Raw genomic sequence first — 24710 nt, forward strand, 5'->3', positions numbered from 1 at the left:
CACAAAGAAGAAGAAATTTAAATGTCATTTGGCCTAGTGGAACACAACAATCTGTAATGTGACAGAAAATATTTGGGATGGATTTTCATACTAGTGTCCTAATTTTAGTTCAATTTTCTGAGATCACACTATACATCTCTCTGACCCCAAAGATGTGAACTGATACATAAAACTATGTCACGAATTTACACATAATAAATTCAGTCACAGAATGCACACACAGCCCTATGTGCTGGACGCCCTTTATCCCCAAGAACATTCCAAGAATATTCCTGGTACTCATTTCTGTTAGAGGCTGAGTCGGCTCCAGGGACATAGTGCGGCTGGAAGGATTAGGTAAATTGAAAAAAATCCCATGACTTCATCAGTATTCGATCCCAAGACCTTCTGGCTTGTAGCATAGTGCCTCAACCAACTATGCTACCGCTATATACAATAATTTCAGAAGTTATAAACTACAGCTGTGGGATCTGAGCCCTAAGGGGATCACATTGCCTGACCTGTGCACGCCTCATAATGTCTGGAATGTTTGGGAAACTGCTCAGCTGATGAGGAAGACCAAGGTTACCTGAAAACATTCTAGAATATTCCCTGTGGATGACATGCCTATAAAAGTCTGTGAGTCAGCCAGTGTTCAGTTCAGTGCAGAGCAGAGGAGTTGAGAGATGAGATGAGTGCAGTGAGTGAGCAGTGGCATTGCTGTGAAGTAATGAGTGAACAGAGAAGTGTTTTCAAGAGTACAAATTTTTGTGGATATGACTGCATTTACTCCAGTACCAATAATAATCAGACACTGCTGTACACTACATCCATACCTTCCATAAGGAAGTACAGTAACAAAGTTTACCAACAGATGCAGTAAGTAGAGCAGAAGAGAGATAAATGAAAACTACTGTACACTGACTCTCATCATTGTCATCGCCATTGTCCTCCTCCTCCTCTTCCTCCTCCTCATCATCGTCATGTACCCAACAGCCAAAGGTCAATTATAAAAAATGAATGCAGACAAAAGCCATAGTAGGGCACCTTGCACCATTTACATAATCACAATATAATTAGTGTAATCATGCAAAACATAATGTTTTGAAAACACATACATGTGCATGCACGCATGATTGGCAAAGAATGAGTACTTTACTAGTGAGTAGTCCTGATGAGATCACTGAATTTTTTTCAGTTGACCTAATCTTTCCAGCCGCACTAGGCCCTGGGGTTTACTCAGCCTCTAACAGAAATGAGTACCAGGAATTAATTAAATAATTTTCCTGGGGAGTAAAGCGTGGCTGGCGCGTAAGGCTGACAACCTTACCGCCAGCTTTGAGCTGATTGTCTAGATAATGTGGGACCCTCAACGTCTCACAACCTTACGGGCCTTCATGGCCTCTTACAGGGATACCTTTACTTTTACTTTACATATTGAATCATCATACCTGACTAAGAAATGATTGATCTTCACAAACAGTGCTGTCACCCTCAATTGTTATAGTTCCATCTTGGGATATGGAGTTTGGCAGAACTGTTACTAGAAATAGAACATATGTCTATTAAAGTCAGTTTTAATAGCCCTTAGGAAATAGTTGATTTTAAGTGCAGAAATCTTAAGAGAATAAATATGAAATAGACAAAATTTAGCCATACCCAAAAAAATGCATCCTCAGATGTAGGCATTTAAAAGGCATTTAAAAAAGTGGTTTAATTGGGAAATTTGTGAAATTAATGAAATATAAATATGAAATAATACAAACAAACAGGAACAGTCAGGAAAAGGATCAATAGTGCTGTCGGGAGCCAGTAGGCTTCCATCACTGTCATATGTACAGAAGTAGTCACGTGGCTGGACAGCAAAAGCATATCCATCTTCACACGTCATGGTACAGTGCAGTGAATCAATGTTTGAAGTGCAGTTTACATGCCCATTAATGGGGTCCAATGGTTCTTGACACACATTCTCTGGAATTCAAAAAACAAGATGGGAGGACTGCAAATGTATATACTTTCTAAATTATGACAATGGGAAAAATACATTCAACATCCATACTCAAAGAAGTGCTTGCATTTTCTTACTATTTAAGATAACCACTGGCCAGCATCAGAGAGGTAAAAGAAAACAAGCCACTGAACTCTATGAATGAAATGATTCCAAATATCTCATTTTCTCATAATAAGATATAAAAAAATGTTATAAATAGAGAGAAACCTGACTGACAGTGGTTTGAACATACTTACTATTGTTGTAATAACGAAATGAGAGCTGTTCATAATTACAAATTGAATGACAGTTCATTTTGGTAAAAATCCAATGAAGGTAGTAGTGTTAGGTTATATAAGACCTTATAGTGAATAAATATAATAGTTAGAATGAAACCGATTTGAATTATGACCAGTAAGATTTCATTTAAATAAGATATTATTTTAATATATTATAATTTTGTGTTCTGTAGCTTTTATAGTGGAAGGAGAGGTTGCAGCAGTATACCTGTTGGGTAAAATTAACTGTCCATCATAATAATATTTATTGATTTCCAACCACAAAAGATATTTACTGTTGTACTACTAAACTTCTGAATGACCACTCCTTCTCATTTGATTCTGCACCATTATACCTTGTAATTTACCTAGCATACACACCATTCAACAACTGATGTTTTCATAATGAGTAATACCATGCTAAACAACTCTGTCTCTCTCATATGTGGCTATCAGATAATTTATTACACACTCCCTGAGAGGTACATGGAAGTGGAATCAACCAAATTTCCCATAGAGTCAAAACACAGCAGCCACAATAAAATAACTGTGTTTCATGTTAGAAATATTGGACCAGTGTTATCACTTGTGCTGTATGTTGTAAGAGAGTAAGTTCTATGTATTTTTGTGCTCAAGCTAAAGTTGTAAGACAGTACTAATCTCATATACAGAAAACAAGTAGTTCATAATAGGAAATATGAAACACAGTAACAAATCATATTTGCTAAATACACAAAATGTATGCACAGCTTGCACACTGCAAAAGTCTTCCAGCTTAATCTCAAATTCCACTGCCTTTAGAGTGCAGAGTCTTCCTCAGAAGATAAGACCTACTTAGCTGGAAAACAAATTCCTTGCTTCCTATGAAACCCAACAGCAAACAGTACATGAAATCTGAGGTTCTGAAGAGTACTCTCTACTGGGATTTGATGCTGTACAGCCTGATAGAAGTTTTACCAGTGTTTTGGGTGAACATATTGCCTACATCTTCAGGGATGAAGAGTAAGCTGAGCAAATAAGCAGCAAGCAGATTATGACTTGTTGCTTCTTGTTTTCTTATGCAGCTTAGTCTGAAGATGGAGGTAGTAGTACATTCCTCGGAAATAATTGTAAACTTCTATCAAACTGTACTGCAACACATCCCAAAAGACAGCATTCTTCATGAGAATCAAAACAGTTCACTAGTTAGACAAAGGGTTCACTAAATCTATACAGAAGTCCTGTGATAATACTGACTTATGAATACTTTGAAATCTCTGAATTAATTCACATGGCTATTTCAAGCATGTAATTTGACTCAGCCTTCCAGGGTGTCTGTGCCTACCTTCCACAGTTATGTTAATAACACAGGTTGCATTATTTCCATAGATGTCCAGAGCAGTGTATGTAACTGCAGTTGTCCCATAAGGAAAAATGTTGGTGTCTGGAGAACGAGACACCTAAAAGTAACATGCAAGAAACAATAATGTACAAACTCAATCAGTTTTTTGTTTCTTCAAAATAACATAACAATTCTGCAATTAATAAATGAGAGATCATGAAGGCGAGGAAAGCAGAGAAGGAGAAGAACAGATATTAATATTAACAACTATATATGAAATAATCAACATGTAGAGGTTATGGTCTTCTGGGATGAAAATGATATGTGGACTGATAGATCTCTTCTAGACTGATGATGAAAGTAGCAGTTTTCTTTGAAGTGCTGGAATCTGTCTACCAAACATCATGGAGTCACACCCAAGAAGACCATAATCTTAATATTTACCATAATAAGAAGCTCAAATATCATGTAATTAAGGTTCATTTAAAAGCATTGTCATATCTGAACATCCATGAGGAAAGGCACTGAAAAACCTCTTCTGTTACTCAGATTGATGTGGCCTATAATCACATTCTTACATCAAAATATTTAACTGAGACGAAGATTTGTCTTTCTGTATTTCTTTGTGCAATTCAAACTCTTATTTTCTGTAGCTAATTTACTTATTTTGTTGTATTATAGAATTTTAGCTTTATTTTGGTGAAGAGTATCTTATCTAAAGTAATTTGCCAGTGATAAGCCTATAACACAGATTGGTAGGCTTTCTACCTTTCATAATTACCAGTACTTAACATGAATAATTAATCTTCTTGGGAAAGTGCTCTTAATTAGTACAACCTACTTCCTGGGTTTATTTTTTTTATATACCCTGATGGTGTTTATCCCCGCAAACCTAGTACTTGCTCATTCACAGGCAAGTGTAGTCCAGTGTATATAGCTCTTCTCCATTTCTTACATGAGTAGTAATTCATCTGTAATTTCCAGTTCCTCTTATGTCTGAATATTGTTGAACTGCAGAACATTAGAGAATTCACAGAATGCTTTCCTTGAAAATGAGACACTGTCCATATTTTAATTAACTGAAGTTTTAGTCAATACAATATTTTGAGTAAATGTAACATGAAATAAATAAGGATCACCTTAACGGGTTTTCCAGAATTGTCATGGAAAAGTGGAGGATCCCAGATGAGGCTTCCTTTGTCCCCAGAATCTAGAAGGAAAGGTGGCGGGGACTCACAGCGATCAATAAATGGTGATTCTCTGTCTGCAAAAACGAAATGTATCGGAATGCAACAAGCTCCATTCTTATCTCTTGAACAGCAAAAAACTCTTTACACATGTACAACATTGATCGTATTGTCTGTATATTTCAAGAATCTGTAATGTCAATGCTCTTATCACTAACCATCATTCATTATTATTGGTAATAATAGTGATAATGGTGATATGATGGTGTAGCAGTGGAATTACAGGTGTTGAGATTAGTGGGTGAGAGGGTACACCTATAGGAGAAGGCTTCTTACCTTCAATCTTGATGGTGAAATTACATTTGGCCTTATGACGTCTGGCATCAGTAGCCACATAAGTGACAGTCATGGTACCAATCTTAACTCTCATTGGCTGTTGAGTAACAGGTCTTGTCCACAGAGTAGGAGGATGGCCATCATTATCTGTAAAAAGTCATGCTTTAGCACTTCCAGAAAACTTCAATACTGATACTGGTCTCATTCATTCATTCATTTATTTCACTTTCTAATTGATCCTGATACAGGCATAATACAAGCCATAGGATATAGAATGAGTCACAAGATCAAAATTTAAGTTATAATAATTAATTGAAACATGTCAAAAACAAAAAACAAAACAAACATACATGCAAACAATTATAAAGCATAAAGCGGACATACATAAACAAATTTACATCGGATACAATAAATATCAAAATTCTAATTCTGGTTCACTTCATTAATAAAATTGACAAAATTATGTGAGATAAGACAATATTCCAATACAACAATTGATAACAGTAAACCAGATACAATATAAACAAGCTGTATGCTAAGGCATGAGTCAAAGTTATAAAAATTCATTATATAATATAAAATTTATAGTAATATTTCATCAAAACATAAAATTATATTCATCTAATTCATTCTATATATCAGGTAAAATTCCAATTCCATAGATCCATCCATAGGGTGAAAGCGTCAATGTCATCCTTAACACCAAATTTCACCATCAAAGAACTCCTTCAATGAATAAAAGGAATTCAATAAAAGATAATTTTTAGGACATTTTTAAATTGGAGCCTATCCTCTGATAATTCCTTTATGTAGGGAGGTAGATGATTAAATGCTTTAATACCCATATAATAAACACCATTTTTATAGATTGCCAACCTTGGTAGTGAAAGGTGAAAATTATTTTTATTTCTAGTATTAAGATCATAAATCTCAGAGTCTAGGGGTAATGCTCTGGACTTGTATTTGGTAGGCCCTTGATTCAAATCTTTGCTGGGACACCATCTATTCTTGCTGAGGCTTTTTGTGTTTCTCCTCTGTCCCTCCAGATTAAAGCTAAAATAATTATTCAAACCAGGCCATGGTAATTTCCTTCAAAATCCTTCCCAATTCATTATTCATGATATAGTCTCATGTTATATAACCTCAATATTGAAAGCGCCATTAAATGACCTACAAGAAAATTCAGCAATGACCAATATGTGTAAAATTATTCTGTTTTCTGACACAAATAAGATTACAGAGTATAGTTTCTTAGCCAGTACTTTCAGTTTTACATGATTTCAATAAATCTGATAAAATCCTCATCAGTAGTATGATATTCCTTTGCCTATGCTGATATTCAGCTTTGAAAGGCTCAGAAGTTAAGTATGATTTCAAAGACCCACTTGATTTGTTAAAATTTATGTACTACCCGATTAAAAAGTACAATCATATATACAATAACATATTGAATATATCTTTTATCACTGAAGTTCTTTCTTTGAAAGTGAAAATACAGAAGCTACTGAATGAATGCTGTCAGGATATGCCCAGTTTCTCCAAGAAAATAGTGAATGAGTAACTTGAAAGATGATATAATATTTCACTTATCTACTAAAATTTGTAACTCTTTAACAACCACAAATCACCAGGCTCCACATCTGAAGTAGTGATAATGAGTGACTAGCTTATCCTTATGCCACATAGGGACATTCCCACCACTTCTGGTACGGTTTTCCAGAAACTTGTTGAAAGCCAATTTAAAGACTGGCTGAAAATACAGGCTAAATTATTATTCCCAGTAGGTTACTGGAGCCTGCATAAATCTAGAATTGGAGCACTAACTTCATAAACAAATAATCAAGTTATATCTTTGCTCAATGTATGTAAGACCAGTGGGCAGTATATCTTGTTTTACATGAGCAAGTATTTCCTCTTACAGAACTGGATAAAACTGATTTAAGGATTAATTAAATTATAAAAAAAAAAAACACCAACACACACATGTATATACAGGAGTCCCAGGAGGAAAGGTAAATATTCTGGGACGTCATAGTATCGGTCATTCTAGGCAAAAAAAGTGTATATGTACATGTGTCCTACTCTGAACGGTTTCCGAGGTAGAGCTACTTCACTGTACAGTGCACTGTATTTATACAGACGAGCAACACGCCATGTCCTCACACGAGTTGCAAAGCACACTGATGTTGATGGTGGTATTTTTGAAAATGTATTATACTAGGTAAACTAAACAAATTCTGTTACTTGAACAATAAACTCAAGTATCAGAAACAATAAGTAGTATCTCTTTCTTATCAACAATTTTGGAACTGTACAGTGAAATAGATCCCTCTCATAAACTGTTTGAAATAGAACACATGTATGTATACACTTTCTTTGCTTAGAATGACCGATACTATGACCTCCCAGAATATTTATCTTTCCTCTTGGAATGTCTTTATAATGTTCCTTCCACTTTCTAACTTACCAGTTGCAATCGGTACTGTCCAGTTGACAAGCGCATAATCTTCATCAGGCTCTGTCCCCATTAGTATGTTTTCTGGACAGTGAATTTTTGGTGGTGTAACATCTGAGAAGCAATACCCAATGTTTAAAAAGTGAATGAAAAGCTACCATCAAAAATGAACATCAAGATCCTACTAAAATAAGATGAACTCAGATTACTGTCTTCCGGGATGTGAAACAGTGTCATTAGTGACACTTCAGAGAAAAGTGCTGCTTTCTTCTCCTGAGCATACCATATGGAAAGTTAGTAACAATCTACCAGACTACATGGCATCACATTCCAGAAGACAGCAATAATCATAGTCACTGTTATAAGAATTTTAATTGGATTTTTAACATATTCCAATATAGTCCATATAGTCTAAAATTTTATGTGTGAACTGTAGAAGAACACAAGTAAATAGAATAGTAACGAGAAATATTTTTGGTTCAGAGGCCACTTTAGCTGAGAAAGTAGACGTAATATTAATTAACAAATAAACTAATAATAATAATAAAAATATAATTATAGTGAAAATCTAGCTATCAAATTAAATAAGTAACAGCCAAACCTCAACGAAATCATTTATTTTTAATCTAATTGGAACTTAATATAATAGAAAAGTTATTTACACTGTGAAACACCAGTGGTCTCCAGACTACACAGGACAACCACTGCCGTAGAAAATTCACTAATTATTAATAAAGCTGAGACGTAACATTGCAACTCACCAAGACAAGAGTTAATGTCCCGACCTGACCACTTTCCCACTTTCCCACAGACCCGAGACTTTGGGCCCTTTAGTTGGAATCCTGCTGCACACGAAATGTTGCACTTGGTCCCATAAACCTGCTTACTGGTTGTACAACCCACTGGTGTGTACTGGCCATTAGGGATTTCTGGCAGTGGTGGACAGAACAGTGCTAAAGCCCAAAATAGGAATTCAATCAGTCAGTAACAGTTGAACGAAACAATATACATAAGTGAAGTAATTCCTGATTTAGAAAGTACTAAGCCCTTTTTATGAAGCCCATTAATTACTTTTGGAAAGGTGGACATCTCTTCCATTTCTTTGGATATAAGAATAATTAGTCTGCATGTGAACCACAGATCAGATGTACTGATAAGTGCAGTTTTATTTTCAGTGCAATTAAAGGTCAGTACCCAATTGTATTTAATACTGGTTTAATAGAAACTTGTGATTTTGTGATGCTCTCTTTGATAAATTAATTATATGTTGTTTTTTTTCCTTGGCACTACAGCCCCAGTGGGCTTAGGTCTACCTCCATGAACTTCTTCATTCACTTCGGTTTTTCTAGATCTTACACATTCGGCAGGACTCCTTGGGCGGGTGATCAGCTCGTCGCAAGGCCTCCACCTGTACACAAACACAGAAAAACGCACACACACAAACTAAACATCCATGCCCTGAGTAGGATTCGAACCCACGATTCCAGTTTCCAAGCGACCGAAGACAGTACATGCCTTAGACCGCTCGGCTACTGTGACCGGCTAATTATATGTTACTCTATGGAATATCCACAAGTAATTCAGTAAGTGACTAAACTAGAGACTGGGCCGCGCCATAGCTCAAGCGGTTAGTCGCTGGCTTCCCTCTGCGGCGGCCTGGGTTCGTTCCTGGGTCTGGTCAAGTGGGATTTGTAGTGGACAAAGTGGCACTGGGGCAGGTTTTCTCCGAGTACTTCGGTTTCCCTGACAATCTTCATTCCACCAACTGCTCCACAATCACCCTCACCTATCATCTGGGGCTAGTACAATAGGCCAGAAGTGACTGCAGTACAAGGGACTTAGTCCCACCCCACTAGCAATAAAAAGAAAACTACAGACTGAAGAGCCAGAATATTGTCACATGATAAGCGTAACTGTTGAAAAGTTTCAGATTGTTAATAGGGTTTGTTGGACTCCTTGCTACAACGTGTGACTACAGTTTACAGTATACTGTTACACACTTACTAGTGTCCACAGTCAAGTCTTCACTAGCCGTTGCTCAGTAGCGGCTTCCAACGGTGGACATTCCCCTTCCTCTGGGTTCCTGACTATCCCCAGACTCAGCTACCACCCTCCCACAGCAACAACTTACAACAACTCCATCCCAGCAGTTATCTGACTAACTCACTCACCACCCAACTAACTCATCTTAGCTAAACTCATCTAACCCTCACTGTCTTGCTTATAATATCTCAGCATGGACAACACAGAAAACGCCATTACATTATTGACATGTAATTCTTGCCATGGAAATAATGCTTGTTTGTGGAGCTCTTACTTAGTTACAGCCGCTGTATAGTTGCTTTGTTGCCTAGCAATGGGTCCACAGGCCATAGCATAATCCTAGATAGTGGCATAATGTTCTTCACCATTCCATCCAAAACATCACTGAGCAACAACCACCTTCCTATCCAGTGAATGCCATATGGAGTTTCCCAAAGGTGAAAATAAATTTAGTATGGTGTTCTGTCCGACACTAAGATCTGGTCCTGAATTAATGGTATAGTATGAGTATTTATACCTTTATGTATGCAAAACAGACAAATATTTCTGTCTCCATGGCCATAAAGTCATGTGATATGGTATATATAGGACTGTACTGCAAATCACAGATTAATTTACAACTTTTTTTAAATTTATGGTTCAATCTGAAAAAATCTGGTCTCTTTGTAGGCATTTAATAATATAAGATATTAAAAGACAGTCCACAGCAGAAGATAAAAACGAATTTAAGTGAAACGTAGATGACTCACGTTTGCAGGTTGTGTGCAGGCCATCCCATCGTGCAAGAGGTAAGCAATTGCGATGTCTGGAGCCCACCAAAGTGTAGCCAGGCAAACAAGAGAACTCACATTCGGTGTCAATAATATGGTCATCATTAGAACAGGCCACACCACCATTCTTAGGTGCCTTGGGAGCTGGACAAGTCTTCACTGTAAATCAATATTAGCATGTAATGAGTCCTTTAAAAAATTCTATATGTAATGTTCGATAAACATAATCGCTTGGTGGTGTACCTAACGTCTCAGCATCACCCAAAATGCACAGATGTCATATTAAATTTTCTCAATTAAAATAAATCTAAATAACTTTTTGAGAAGTACGAGCGTACCATCATGTTCATACCAGAAGAGCTGCATCAATTTTACAAATACAATTTTTACTTTCTGGGTCATGTAGGATGTAAAAGTATTGTAAAGTCAAATAGGATGTATGGACTATTATCAAACCTGTTTTGTTTCCCACTTTCCATGTCCCAAAGAGTGTTACTGCACTGTGGATCTTTGCTTTGGGCTAGAGGTTTCTTAAGCTTATTGCAAGAAAGAATCTCACCCTAAAATTTCCTGTAGGCCCTTTAAAATTCACTCTCAGAAGGAATGAAATCAGGTGACATATTCTAACACAGAAAGGCCAACTAATGAAAACCAAACTGAACCACTGATATAACACAGTAAGTAAATGTGTTACATAATTTAGTATTGAATGATAGCAACTATCTTTTCTGCTGTGATACATTTCTCTACTATCTCTCCAGCTACATCATGCTCTTCCATGTGACCACCATTTGTGTCTACTTATACCCATGGATCATTCCAGCATGGTAAGACCAAAGATGAAGGTGCAAAATAAATGCTCTTTGTTTACCAACACATTTGGCTTCCTGTCCAGACCATGTCCCATCATCTTGACAAAGACGGATGCTGGATCCAATAAGTTGGTAGCCCACACGACACCTTACTCCACATGCAGCATTTAGCACATTCCCACACGATTTCTTCACAAAGAAGCCCTTCACAGGAGCAGTCAGCTTTGGGCATGTGATCACTACAATAGAACAACAGAATGTTAACAGTGACAGTTTAAACAGTTATAAGTTCATTTACCCACAAGTGGAAGATCACACTTCTCACTTAATTCTATATCTGAAGATCGAGATTAAAATCACATCATGATGTTTATGAGTACACTATGTAAAATGGAAAAATTCTAACAAAGAAACCCTCATGATATCACAACTAATGAATTATTATAAGTTCTGTATGTTCAATATGAGGCATAATGCTAATTTCATCTTCAGTTTTGTTATGGTTTCATGAGGATTTACTCAAAAACATTTGTCCAACTTCCTGGTACACATAATTCTGTCTGAATATTCTGATAACTTCCTGCCATCAAAATTTTACAATTTGCATAGTCTTTTTAACCTGTATAGCAATAAGCCATACATCAGGCTTATGATGCTAATCTTCAATGATGTGTTCCCACAGTCCAAATGCAACGCTTCTATTCTTGCCCTCTAGCCTACATACATTCTTCTACATATTTTGGCCTCACATGGTCATCCTCAGGCAATAATAAAAACGTTGCATTTGGATGGTGAAAACATTTATCCATTGAAGATTAATAGTAATGCAACAGGATGCTAAAGTACAATATTATGAAGTTAAATTAAAATGCTTATGTTAGAAAAAGGCGAGAAAATAAAAAGAAAAGGATTTCTCACATCATGAGATAAAAGAATTACTGGAAAAGGTAAAATTAATTTTTTAAACACTTGCCTCTGCAGTATTGTTTGCAAAATATGTTATACATTAAAAAAGAATGTTATCATTTTACTAATTTATTTTACACTGCAGGATCAACTGCTGAGGTTATGTACAACTGAATGAGGTACAGTAAGGTAAGCTGACTATAGAGAAGGACGTGAAAGAAACTGTGAACAAATGTTCACTGCCATTCTGGAATTTGGCAGGGGGGACTGAAGAAAATCATACAAAAACCTTGGGATATCAAGTTCCCATCCAGGGTTCAAGCAAAGTATCAGGGATGATCCTGAGGCAATGATTCAACCCCAAGATGGCAATAGCAACCACAATATAACCATGTGCTAGATTTCCAGGCATACCAATCTCATTATAGGATATTATTGCAATAACCTCAGCATGCTAATAACCTGCAAGCAAAAGAAAGCTTTAAGATGATGTAAGTTATTATTATTATCATTATTAGAGCGAGTGAGTTTCCCCATGCACTTAGACCAATTATTGGTCCATTGTGCGTCCCCCTTTAATTTCTACTGTCCTCATACCCTACCGGTACTGGTGCGTGCTATCAGCCCCGTTCAGCCAACGAGGTCGGCCATCGGTACCTGATATTTCCCCCATCTACCAGAGGCGTTGCAAACTACTTGGGCGGGAAATTGTTGCCTAATTTTGCTCAGAGGTCTTCTAGAGACATGAGGATCTTTTACGTGCCATAAATCTATGACACGGGACCCACGGCTTAAAGTTCCTCCCGGAGGACTTGTTCCCTGAAGTTTTCCGCCCTTAAAAATTCCACGACCTCCGCCAGATTTGAACCCGCGTACCTTGAGTCATGAGGTGGGAACGTTACCCCTAGACTACGGAGGCTGCTCTGATGTAAGTTATATAAAACTGATGAAGCCCACTTAAATCTCACATATAGGAGTGTACGTTAATCTACTAATTTTGATGTGTAAGAGAAACTGAATGTGATGAGTTTAGCATAGTGATAGCAGTGACAATGTTGGCAATGGTTGTTGTATCTTAAGTAAATTACAAGGTTGAATTTTTAAACAGTCAAACAAAAGATCTGGTGAGCTGTCTAGCAACAAAACAGTAAACATCACGTGTAATAAGATACCAGACACTTCTGCTACTGATATTGGAGATCACTCGCTTCCATTCTCCTATTACTTTTGATTCCCTCATTTCTGGCACTGCCTATAGGCTACCATACAGCAAAAGGATTCTATTTCTTACCTTTACATTGGTTCCCATTAGAAACAAAGCCCTTCTTACAGTGACAGTCCTGAACAGAAGTTGCTGGTCCAAGAGTAACATGGTTCAGGTCTGGGCAGGGCACACATATAGAAACATCTCCAGGAACCAGTCCCAGTGAGTATGTTCCATTTGGACAAACTGGAAATGAAATGTTACCAAGATATTCAATGAGGCAGTAAATATGTGTGCCCATCTATGGATATTCCAAACATTGTTAGTCAAATAATTCTGGCATGGACTGACTTCCACTATGGACACATGTTAAACTCAAATGCAGCCTAGCAACTAATTTCCAGTCTTGCACTACTGTGCAGCATCAAAAATCGAGAAACCTACTGCTGCAGATGGATATGTGTCATTTCTGTCCATTCCAGTTCCTATATATGTATTTCTGACATGTGGATATGTAAACCACACTTCAGAACTCATTTGCTGGCTCACTACACATCACATTAAAGAAACAGCTTTTCCTTCCATGATCTGACTGATCAAGCAATATATTGACATATTTAATGTTTCATTGAGTGACTAAGAGGAGCAGAAAATGCTGCATTTATTGGAGTGAACCCTTAGAAATATAAGAAAAGAAAATAACAAGTTTATTTACAACTGTAATCTACTCAGAACTGCTTAGAGCATGATTTTGCACATTTACTCTAAGATGAAATTACTAAGTTCTGGTATGAAAATACTGTAAATTTCCATAAATATTTTTAGTGTAGGTATTTATCTAGGGTATGCATAACCGACATCTGATTCTTAACTCTTCACAAGCTTTCAAACAGGAATACACTCATGATGATCTGAACAATGCAAAGCTATGATGTTACATTTGTTCCTCCTCCTACATTACAGTGCTTAACTCTCCTAATGGACTTACGCTTGCAAGAAGCAGCCAGTCCAGACCCATAATATCCAGGAGGACAGAGGCAGGAGAAGTGTCCTGTATGAGTCCCACAGCTGCAAGAAGCCAGTCTGTCGCAGCAGTTTGACTTCAGAGAGCACAGTGAGTCACAAAATGAAGAGTTGTCCAGGGACTGATACCTGCCAGCCTTAAGATCTAGAAACAAAAGTAGATGAGTGTAACACCATACTGAAACATACCTACACGATGTTTGAATAAGGAACATGCCATAGCTCAGGCGGTTATTCACTCCCACCACAGCAACCCGGGTTCCTGCCCGGGTCATGTAATGTGGGATTTGTGGTGGACACAGTGGCACTGGGACAGGATTTCTCCCAGAAATTCAGTTTCCCCTGCCAATTTTCATTCCAATTGGTCAACAATCACCATCATCTGGGGCTGGTACAATAGGCCAGTAGTTGCCACAGTACCAAGTGGACTCAGTCTCACCCCACTAAGAATAATAAATAATAATGTCAAGTAAAGTCTCTTGACTCGCCATGGGAAAAGGAATCTGTTTCTGATACATTCAGTGTAAGTTCACAAATATTATTTCTCTAACATTCTATTCCGTATTTCTGGTTATAGCAAGTGTCACATAACTTTGAACAAGGCCAAGAGTAACCTTGAATGTGCAGAAGAAAAATTTCAGACAAGGGGGTGATAGGGGGGGTCGGTGAAAGGGGATGAACGAGTGTTAAGAAACTCCTCCCACCACAAGCTATGCGAGGGATTTGACTAGGAATACAGGGCCTTGTTTGAAGTTACATGACACTGTCTATAACATTGAATGAATATACCAAAATTCCTGGCAATATGGGACACCTGTAGTCTTCTAAAAACCATGTTTTTAAAATGCAACCTAACATCAACAATGATTTCTTTAAAATCTTCCAAATACCATACTAACAAAAAGTTCTTTTTTACTTCAAGATCTGAGATAGATAACATTATGCCAGATATTTTTAAATTAAAGATCCTTTATTTATTTATTTTATACTTCTTAACAGTTTCTGATCAACCAATCATAAAATATTGACAGGCATGAATTACAACTATACTAAATACATGAAATACTAGTAGTCTGATTCATTTTCCTTGAGGATACTTTAATCCTAACTATTTTCTCCAACAAATGAGAAGGCGCACAATGTTTGACAGTTGCATGATTGTGAAAATGGACATTAAAATATTATATCTTTTCCTTATTCCAGCATTTACCTGAAATTTGCAAATACCTGAGGGAGATGTATACTTTCTAGAAACCAATACACTACAGGTAGCATAAAAATCACCTTGATGTAATGCCCTTCTAACTAAGGCTTCAAATTCTCCAAAACTGTCTAGGATATATGAGTATTCTTCTCCAGGTTGTGATGCCATGTCATAGAGCTCCTTTGTGTTGCCATTACGTATCCCAAATGTAAATATTGTAACACCTTGCTCCTTAAGCTCACGTGCTACTGGTAAAGGATCACCTCCATTTGAAAAACCATCAGTAATGAGAAACAGGGCACGTCGTGAATGTGGACGGCCATACTGCAGCACAGCCTATAATAAATACAGAAAAATTTAGTCAAGGAAGACTCTGGTTGCTAGTGACATAGGAATCATCTCTTGGTATTGTTTTTATTTGTATATTTTTGTGACAAAATTTTAATATCTTACAAATTTGAACCACAAAGATCTAAATATGCAGTACTAATGAAGAAAGAATTGCTAAGTGTTAAAATATTTAGAGCAAAAGCACTCCAACTGCGCCATTTTCTTCAAATGAGAGAGGCCAAATTAGATGAAAAATATTAACATTTTTCGTTTGGAATACTGCAAATTACACTGCAGTAAACCATTAAACCATTAAATATTTAAATCATGATACAACAGCATTAAAGTCAACTTCAACTGATGTCATGTTGTCTCACTTCTACTTTGCAAAAGAAATTACTTCAATTGAAAATGATCAAATATTATAAATTTGTGAAAAAATATTTCTTTCACATAATTATTTCATTCTGTATTATATAATATACTGTACTTACATGAATTTTGTAAATAGCTGTAATAACTACATATTTCTAGTTATTTGTCATTGTCATTGTCATTTATTTACAGTTCCAAAAAAATCCATAGAGGCATCTGCCTCAGATACAGAACAAGTCAATAGTACAATATAACATATAAATATACATACATAATCAGACATTCATCATCGTCAAAATACAACAAAACTACTGTACCGTAATACATTCATAAATCAAAATAACATTTAAAATTACATACATGATTAAAATATATACATGAGGTGTCAATCTTTCTTCCAGCAGTAGTATTCTTCAACAGTATAAAAAGAACTGGTGATAAGAAACTTCTTTAACGCCACTTTAAATCCAGGAATGTCATAAGATAATTGTTTAAGCTCTGGAGGGAGGTGGTTATAAAGTTTGATACCAGAATACCATCCACCTTTCTGAAATANATCGTGCATGTCTAAATCCAAACTGTTCATTAGCAAGAATATTATTTTTCTTGATATGTTGTTGCATTCTATTATAGATTACCTTTTCAAAGATCTTAGAAATTGATGTGAGCAGTGAAATAGGTCTGTAGTTCGATGTGTCATTTTTATCACCTTTTTTATATATGGGCTTTATTTCAGAGAACTTTAATCTTAGTGGAAAATTGCCAGTTGTTAGCATTCTATTACATAAATAAGTTAGAGGAGAAGAAATATAGGGACTGCTAACTTTTAAAATTTTAGTGGATATCCCATCATATCCATATGAATTTTTTGTTTTCAAGGATTTTATAATATCTTCTATTTCCTTTGACGATACACAATTTAATGTAATAGGGGGAAAAGGTTGATTACGTGTCCTAGATAGATAAGATATAGGATTTTCATTACTGTTTATACTATCATAAGGACTGTATTCACATTATGACATGTTCTACATCTTTGGCCTAGTCCTATAACGGACATACAAAATTCCCATTCTAACTTAAATTCTAATTTCACTATTTGCCAAAAACAGACAATACTGTGACTCCTCCAGAGGGCACATCTTTATTTCAGTACTACATAACCTGGCTGTTGAAGAGGACTGTAAAATAACCAAACAAAACACACTCATATTTATAACTTGTTTTCATAAACTTAAGCTCATAGCCTGTATATATTAATTCCCATCAAAGATAGCCCAAACATATCCAATTAGTTCATGTCATAATTGTTTCTGTTTCCATTGTGTCTAGAATACCAGCCAGTCTTCTTCCTACTAAAGTAATACTGGAGACACTTCTACACACTTTCTGCAAAGGAAACAACACTACACTCAGGCCTAAAGTCAGATACACATGCTCAGACTCACCTGTGCTTCCAGTAAGGCACCTCGTGTATATGTACCCCCACCAATGTACATAATACTCTGTAGTTCATAATGCAGAAGGGCACACTTATGGTTTCTTTGTGATGGGAAAGTGATATGATCAATGTGACGCACCTGTTAGAATTTAAAACATATAAAAACATGCTAAATGATTGTCCTTTACAATCTTTCCTCCATGTATTCATTTTGTTTATCCCCAAAAATAGCTCCATATGTGCAGGTCTAATATATTCATTCCTCCAACACAAAGTTTTGTGCTATTAAATACTCTCCGCGGTACTATGCCTTTGTCGAAGGATGGGGAGGAAGAGAAGGACGGCTCTTTAAGTACAGTGTTTCCAGAGTTATCAGATAGCAAGTACTCGTTTCTGTTGAAACCAGCTCCCATTATTCAGTAGATCAATGATCCTCCACAAGAGGATCAGAGTGCATGAGTTCCAACCCATACATGAGTTTCAGTCTGGTATTTCATGAGTATTGGGGAAAGAAGGAGAGCTTTATGCAGAGCACAGACTTCAGAAAAGGAAAAAAAAAACGTTAATTGATCATTCAGAAAGAAAGGAAAACTACATACTTGTGGTAAATACGCAAAGAATGTGTGTTTAGAATGCACAGTATATGTATTTCATCCTGAAACGAGGCCACGAGTCAAGTTAACAGTGCCTGAAACTGAGTGGATTCAGAATAATGATATTTTGGAAGTACTACAAGAAATTTAATATTTCCAAGACTTGAAATTCTGTAAAATTAATTCAAATATTTACACAACTTTCATTCTATACGTTTAGCAAATGTTTTGTGAACATTTAACAAGTAGCATATATGACTTCGGTATATAACCTCCTTTCATATTTAAGATCTGTAAAAACAATCATATTTACAGTATACATTATGTACATAAAAAAATTACATACAACTGATATATATGAGTATTTATATACATATGTGTGTATATATACATACACACATACATATATATACATATACATATATATAGTATAACTAGACATACCAGTATGTGTGTATGTGTGTATATATATATATACTGGTATGTCTAGTTATGTTCTGAACCTTACCAATACATAGAATATGTAAGGAACTTCAGGGTTAGACAACTCAGGTACCTAAGAATTAATGTCACTGTAACCTATACATTTTATGGTACATTTAAATGTCGAATAAATATTACCACACTGTCAGGGGAAGAATATGCTATCACAGAAACACGTGTAGCATTCTCAGAGACAGTAAAATCTGCAAGCAGCTTCCGAACAAACTTCAGCTCACTCTCAAAATTTTCTGCACCCACGCTGGCTGATGAATCCACAAGAAACACTAGCTCAACCTGAANATACACACATACATATATATATATAGTATAACTAGACATACCAGTATGTGTGTATGTGTATATATATATACTGGTATGTCTAGTTATGTTCTGAACCTTACCAATACATAGAATATGTAAGGAACTTCAGGGTTAGACAACTCAGGTACCTAAGAATTAATGTCACTGTAACCTATACATTTTATGGTACATTTAAATGTCGAATAAATATTACCACACTGTCAGGGGAAGAATATGCTATCACAGAAACACGTGTAGCATTCTCAGAGACAGTAAAATCTGCAAGCAGCTTCCGAACAAACTTCAGCTCACTCTCAAAATTTTCTGCACCCACGCTGGCTGATGAATCCACAAGAAACACTAGCTCAACCTGAAAAACAGAGTTTTATAAATTTATATTTAGATTGCATAACATACTAAAAAATAATCCTGCAAATCATACCTTACTTCTCACTTGATTACAAGGTAATAATTATCACTCAAATATACGCCATTTTCAATGCAACTTTACAATTATGACACTAATCTTATTTACACAAAATGATTAGATTTATAAATGTAAAGATCATATTATCACTAAAACTGTCACAAAAAATCAAACCTTTTAAGAATGCAATTACTTGTGTTAATTAAAATTAAGTTTCCTGTTTCCAAATACTGGAGCCTCTTGTTTCAGTGCAAAATGTATATGTATATTTAAAAAGGGGGTTCAATAATTGAAATAGGTGCACTTGTCTAGTCATTCTAAGTTTTTGATTAAAAATTGTTTTGAGTCATACAGCACCTTCCTGAATGAGTATTGTTTCTGTACTATTGCCGTGTGACATACAAAAAATTTAATCCCAATTTAAATTGTTTGTATCCCAAAACTACCAGAGAGATTAAGTTAAGTCCCTTTGTACACTACAGTCCTCTTCTCTATAACTTACATGTCACTACAATGAAAACTTTAAATCTCACATTACCAACCTGTTTATTATTTGCTGCTCGTAGGCTGTTCACATGTTTCTTCAGCACTTCTCCTAATACTTCAACTTTTGATTTCAAAATTGAGTTCTCCAGTTTTGAACCTGTGTCTTTGAGTTTCTTTTTGGGTCTCTGTCCAGCATTGTAAAATATCTCATTGCCACCCAGCTCAAATTCATGTAAACCGGTCGTTTTTGTCACATCATCCAACAAGCATCCCACAATTACCAGCCAGTTACAGAGAACCATAATGAACACACACACTTGAAGAATGTGACTTGGCATTTTAGTCAGCATGAAGATCATGTATAGTGCTGAATATAAGCTTCCAATTGCATACAGAGTATCAATATTTGCATACTAGTGAAACTAGCTATAAAGATACAGTCCATTTAATGTGAGGAATTAAACACAAGCTTATATACTTAAACTTGATTCCACCCCACAAAGAACTTCAATTTACACAGCTGGATTTAACACTAAAACCACAAAACTAGTTTCCATATATAATACTGAAATCCTTGTTCTTAATTATTTTCTTTGAAGGGTACAGCAAGCATTTCTTCTTACTCATAAAGGTGCGTTCATTAATACATAAAATAATGTATATTTTATTACAAGAGTTAAATTGTTTCTCAGTTCTCTTAAATGCATTTTATTACTTTATTATAACAACAGCTTGGATGTCAGCATCATTTTTATCTTTTCTTTTCTCATAATGTGCTGTTCTTAAGCACTGACTTTACTTAAGACTCTGAAGTTCTGTACATATACACTTCATGTAATGAGATATATGCTGCCAAAAATGTAATGCATAAGAAAGGCACACTATTGAACAGCCTATATTCGTATACATGTATATCTGAATGCATCAGGTATTATGACAATCGCAATCTTTAATGTGCCCTTTCCAAACACCCCCTGCAAGAAAAAAGACATTATATCTTTAGTACATTCTGCATAATTTTGTTTTACAAATACAATTGTTATTTTCAGAAATATGTATACATATGAAAAGTACATCCTCTTAGCTCATTTTCTGCAGTCTGTTGTGTAAATCACTAGATATAATATTTATTTCATTCTTGTCAGCACAACACCATTTTCAGCTTAAGGAGTTGCTGTCTAAGATGATATGTTTTGGCACATGTGCCATCTTCAGGTCTTTCATCTGGTTTTCAAATAATAGGGAAAAAAATATGTCCATGCTGCAAAACTCAAGGTCAAGAGAATGCCAATTTCAAGCCTAATCCAAAGGCCAAGTATAAGACCAATGACAACACAAATGCCAATCATATGGTCAAGACCAAGATCTAGACCACGACCAAGGACATGGGCAGGACTAAAACTAACGTCAAGCCAAACTCTGGTTTCTCTTCAATATGTATAAAAAAATATCAAGCCCAAAGCATAGAACATGGCCAATATAAAAATCAAGTCAAAATCTAAGGCCAATTGAAAGACAAATTATTAGGCAACAACCAAATTCAAGGCCAAAAGAAAATTTGATGTCAAGACAAAATCTAAGTCAAAAGGCCAATACCAAGGCAACAGGAAATGTAAAGCACAATCCAAAGGTCAAAACCAAGATCGATAAAAAGATTAGGCTCAAACCTGTACCATGAACAAGGCTTAGACAAAGCCGAAGGTCAAGACCAAGCTTACATGAAGGCTAAGGCCAAGACCAAAGCTAAGACAAAGGCCAAAGCCCAGACAAAGAGCAAGAAATGTGCCAAGGCCACAACTAGGACCAGAACCAAGACAACATTTACATTGCAACCAAGTCCAAGGTCAAGACCATGACAAAGTCCACAATCAACATTATTAAAATAGAAACGAAGACAAAAGGAATACTTATACTGAGAACAAGACAAATATGCAAAGACTTTTCTGCAAGAGTATATTCATTACATATGATCAATATATGACAAAAGAATCATATGTCTATGAATTAATTAACCAGAAATAACTGGCCACTGTCCAGTCTACACTGAAGGTCAGTATTTCTTACATGGATCAGGAAGGGACTGAGGCACATGAGTATTGTCATTCTTGATACCATTTGATATTTTACATTAAATTTATTAATACTGAAATTTTTTAAATTCTGTTGAATAAGCAATATAATTGTGTGTATGTGTGTGTGTGTGTGTGTGTATACACACATACATACATATAAAATCTAATTTTAATGTTGTTAAAATATCATATTGTTTTATAATTAAAATTTTATAAGACTCAGAAGATGCTGCAATTTCTCACAGGTTTTATCTGCCTAACCTGAGAACTATACTTACAAATAATTTGCTTTCAACACCACACACCACACAGTGTCATACACAGTCAGCATGTACAAGATGTCCTCTCGAACTGATGCCTGAAGTTCAATGCCACCATAAAGACATGAATGACAGTTGATCGGAAAAATGACACAAGTACAATCACCGGTGCAAATCATTAAAGAAATAGTAATCCATTCTGGTTAAAATACATTTAAACATTAATACGCTGTGATTTGTACTTTTCCAACGTACAAGGCTTTACTTACAAGCATCACTTTTCTCTATATCTGTGAACAGTACCTAGGCTGCAGAGGATGTTAAAGCATTTTTGTTTCCATACATCTCCAGACTTGAAAAGAATAAGCAACTGTATAACTTCTCATGAACAACAGACTGATAACAAAGTAAGTTCAACTTTCTTTGAGGTTAATGCAGCATCAGATCTCCAAGAACTCAAGAAATTTAAAAAGAATCATTTTATTGGCTTATTTCCTATGGTTTTATGTTGAATAATGCTTTGACATACTTTACAGAAATAGAAGTAGTGTGCAGGAGTAAGAACTACAATATCGGTAATAAAAATACTGATGAGAACAAACATAATAACATAAAATAACAATGATTAGTATCAATCACAGCATTTTCTACAGAAGTACCCCATCTCATGAGAGAACAAATGCACATATCTCATTTGACGAATACAGTTTAATTACTAAAATTTTGTTTTGTGCTATACATGTGTATCTGTGAAAATGAAGTAAATAAGAACTTTATTTAGGCACACCATGTACTCATGCTTCTAGAGGGGAAACAGTAAGAAGACAGCTGCAGAGGAATAGTGGCTGGTGACTGAAAAGTGATCTATGTCAAAATGAAGCGGTATCATCACTGTAATGTCATAATTGATAAAGGTTCCAAAGTTGTCTCTTCCCTTGAGCCTTTTTGATTAAAATTTTATATGAATTGCATACACTCTCCATGCAATACTATATCCTCGAATCTATCATCCTCTGTTTAACAGCTTTAAAATTACAGATGAATTATGAAGCTTCTGGTTGTACATTTTCCCATTGTTTTCATGCTATTTCCTTCATTTTATGTCAAAATATTCTCCTTAGCACTAGTTCCCAAATATCTTGAGCTATGGTGTGGTCCTACTACTCAATCAGCATAACTTCAATTATCTTCCTAACTAATTCTATGACATCAGAACTCAAAATTCAATACCACTAATACAAAAGCCACTATCAGACACATTTATCTACTTTATTTATGATTTATTTAACAACGCTGTCAATAGCTCAAACTGTATGGTGTCGAATAATGGGGTGATCAGTGAATAATAAATTAAATTGGAAGGATGAGGAAGTGGCCATTGTCTGACTTCAGATACTCTTCTGACAAATTTGATTTGTCTCATTCTGGTCCGTCACACTATCAATTACAAAGTAGATAACTTTCAGTCCAGTGTGACATACAGGTTTTACAACACTTCAGTCTTTATTCATCTTACATGTTTCGATTCAAAAGAATCATCTTCAGAGGCGCACCACTACGAGAAGGGAAGCTATTTTATGGAAAACTGAACATCACATTGCGTGCAGTGGGAAACCCCAATTGAATACCCAGCAAATACGCTTAAACGAAACATCATACGTAAATCTACACGTCAGCGTGGCTGCATAGGGCAAACTGTGATATAGTGAACACTATTCATAACCTAAGTGAATAATGTTAAAACATCTTATGTGACAGTGTTTCCTGCTCATAGTGGTGGGCCTCTCAAGATGATTCTTTTGAATCGAAACATGTAAGGCGAATAAAGACTGAAGTGTTGTAAAACCTGTATGTCACACTGGACTGAAAGTTAACTACTTTGTACTCTTCTGACATTTGCTTAGGGGCAGTGAGAAAACTAACTTCATGGAGTTGAGCCCTTTTTGTTAAGCTAAAAGATGCTCAATTACTCAAGAATTTCCCAATACTTTATGGAACTCAAAGGTTCATTGCCATATTCACAAGAGCTTACCACGGGTCCCCTTCCTAAGCCAAACAAATCCAATCCACAGGTAAACATCATAGTTCCTCAAGATACATTTTAAAATTACCATCCCTTCTACATCTAGTGGTTTCTTTCCTGGAGTTTATCCTACCAGAATTTTGTATGTACTTTCCTTTTTCATTCTTGCAACATGCTCAGCCCACCTCATCCTCTTGATTCTAACCATTCTAATAATGAAGAGTATTATCTTCTGTGGTGTAATGCCATGGAGTGTGGGAGAAGCTGACCAAAGTTTCAAGGTTTCCTTAGCTTGTTACCTCTTTCTTGCTGACTAATTGTTCGGCTTCCTCCTTGCTGACTACTTGTTTGGACTCCTCTTTGACTCTGAAGATGGAGGCATATGTTCCCCCAAAATGTTGATGAACTTCTG

General features: G+C 35.8%; 2 protein-coding genes across 3 annotated transcripts in view; both read right to left on the reverse strand.

Annotated features, from left to right (window-relative positions):
- Positions 1–19069, reverse strand: part of LOC111868749 (sushi, von Willebrand factor type A, EGF and pentraxin domain-containing protein 1) — a 51712-nt gene extending 32643 nt beyond the window's left edge. The window contains exons 1-14 of the mRNA XM_023859726.2: positions 18869–19069; positions 17662–17793; positions 15589–15844; positions 14270–14449; positions 13369–13527; positions 11231–11410; positions 10339–10518; positions 8308–8499; positions 7559–7660; positions 5092–5238; positions 4708–4832; positions 3572–3686; positions 1750–1950; positions 1431–1522 (exon numbers count right to left, since the gene is read on the reverse strand). Of these exons, the coding sequence (XP_023715494.1) occupies positions 1431–1522; positions 1750–1950; positions 3572–3686; positions 4708–4832; positions 5092–5238; positions 7559–7660; positions 8308–8499; positions 10339–10518; positions 11231–11410; positions 13369–13527; positions 14270–14449; positions 15589–15844; positions 17662–17793; positions 18869–19069 (2262 nt within the window). The remainder of the gene's footprint in view (positions 1–1430; positions 1523–1749; positions 1951–3571; positions 3687–4707; positions 4833–5091; positions 5239–7558; positions 7661–8307; positions 8500–10338; positions 10519–11230; positions 11411–13368; positions 13528–14269; positions 14450–15588; positions 15845–17661; positions 17794–18868) is intronic.
- A 54-nt stretch (positions 19070–19123) lies between these two features.
- LOC111868559 (sushi, von Willebrand factor type A, EGF and pentraxin domain-containing protein 1-like) overlaps positions 19124–24710 on the reverse strand; it is a 29494-nt gene continuing 23907 nt past the window's right edge. Inside the window, exons 1-3 of one of the 2 annotated variants that reach the window (XM_023859436.2) lie at positions 22294–23487; positions 20000–20917; positions 19124–19400 (exon numbers count right to left, since the gene is read on the reverse strand). In XM_023859436.2, coding sequence (XP_023715204.1) covers positions 19212–19400; positions 20000–20302 — 492 coding nt within the window. In that variant the 5' untranslated portion in view covers positions 20303–20917; positions 22294–23487 and the 3' untranslated portion in view covers positions 19124–19211. Of the gene's footprint in view, positions 19401–19999; positions 20918–22293; positions 23488–24710 lie in introns of those variants that run through there. The other variant, XM_023859355.2, reaches the window with a different exon arrangement.

The sequence above is a fragment of the Cryptotermes secundus genome, unplaced genomic scaffold, assembly GCF_002891405.2.
Source record: "Cryptotermes secundus unplaced genomic scaffold, Csec_1.0 scaffold112, whole genome shotgun sequence".
In the NCBI taxonomy this organism is placed as follows: domain Eukaryota; kingdom Metazoa; phylum Arthropoda; class Insecta; order Blattodea; family Kalotermitidae; genus Cryptotermes; species Cryptotermes secundus.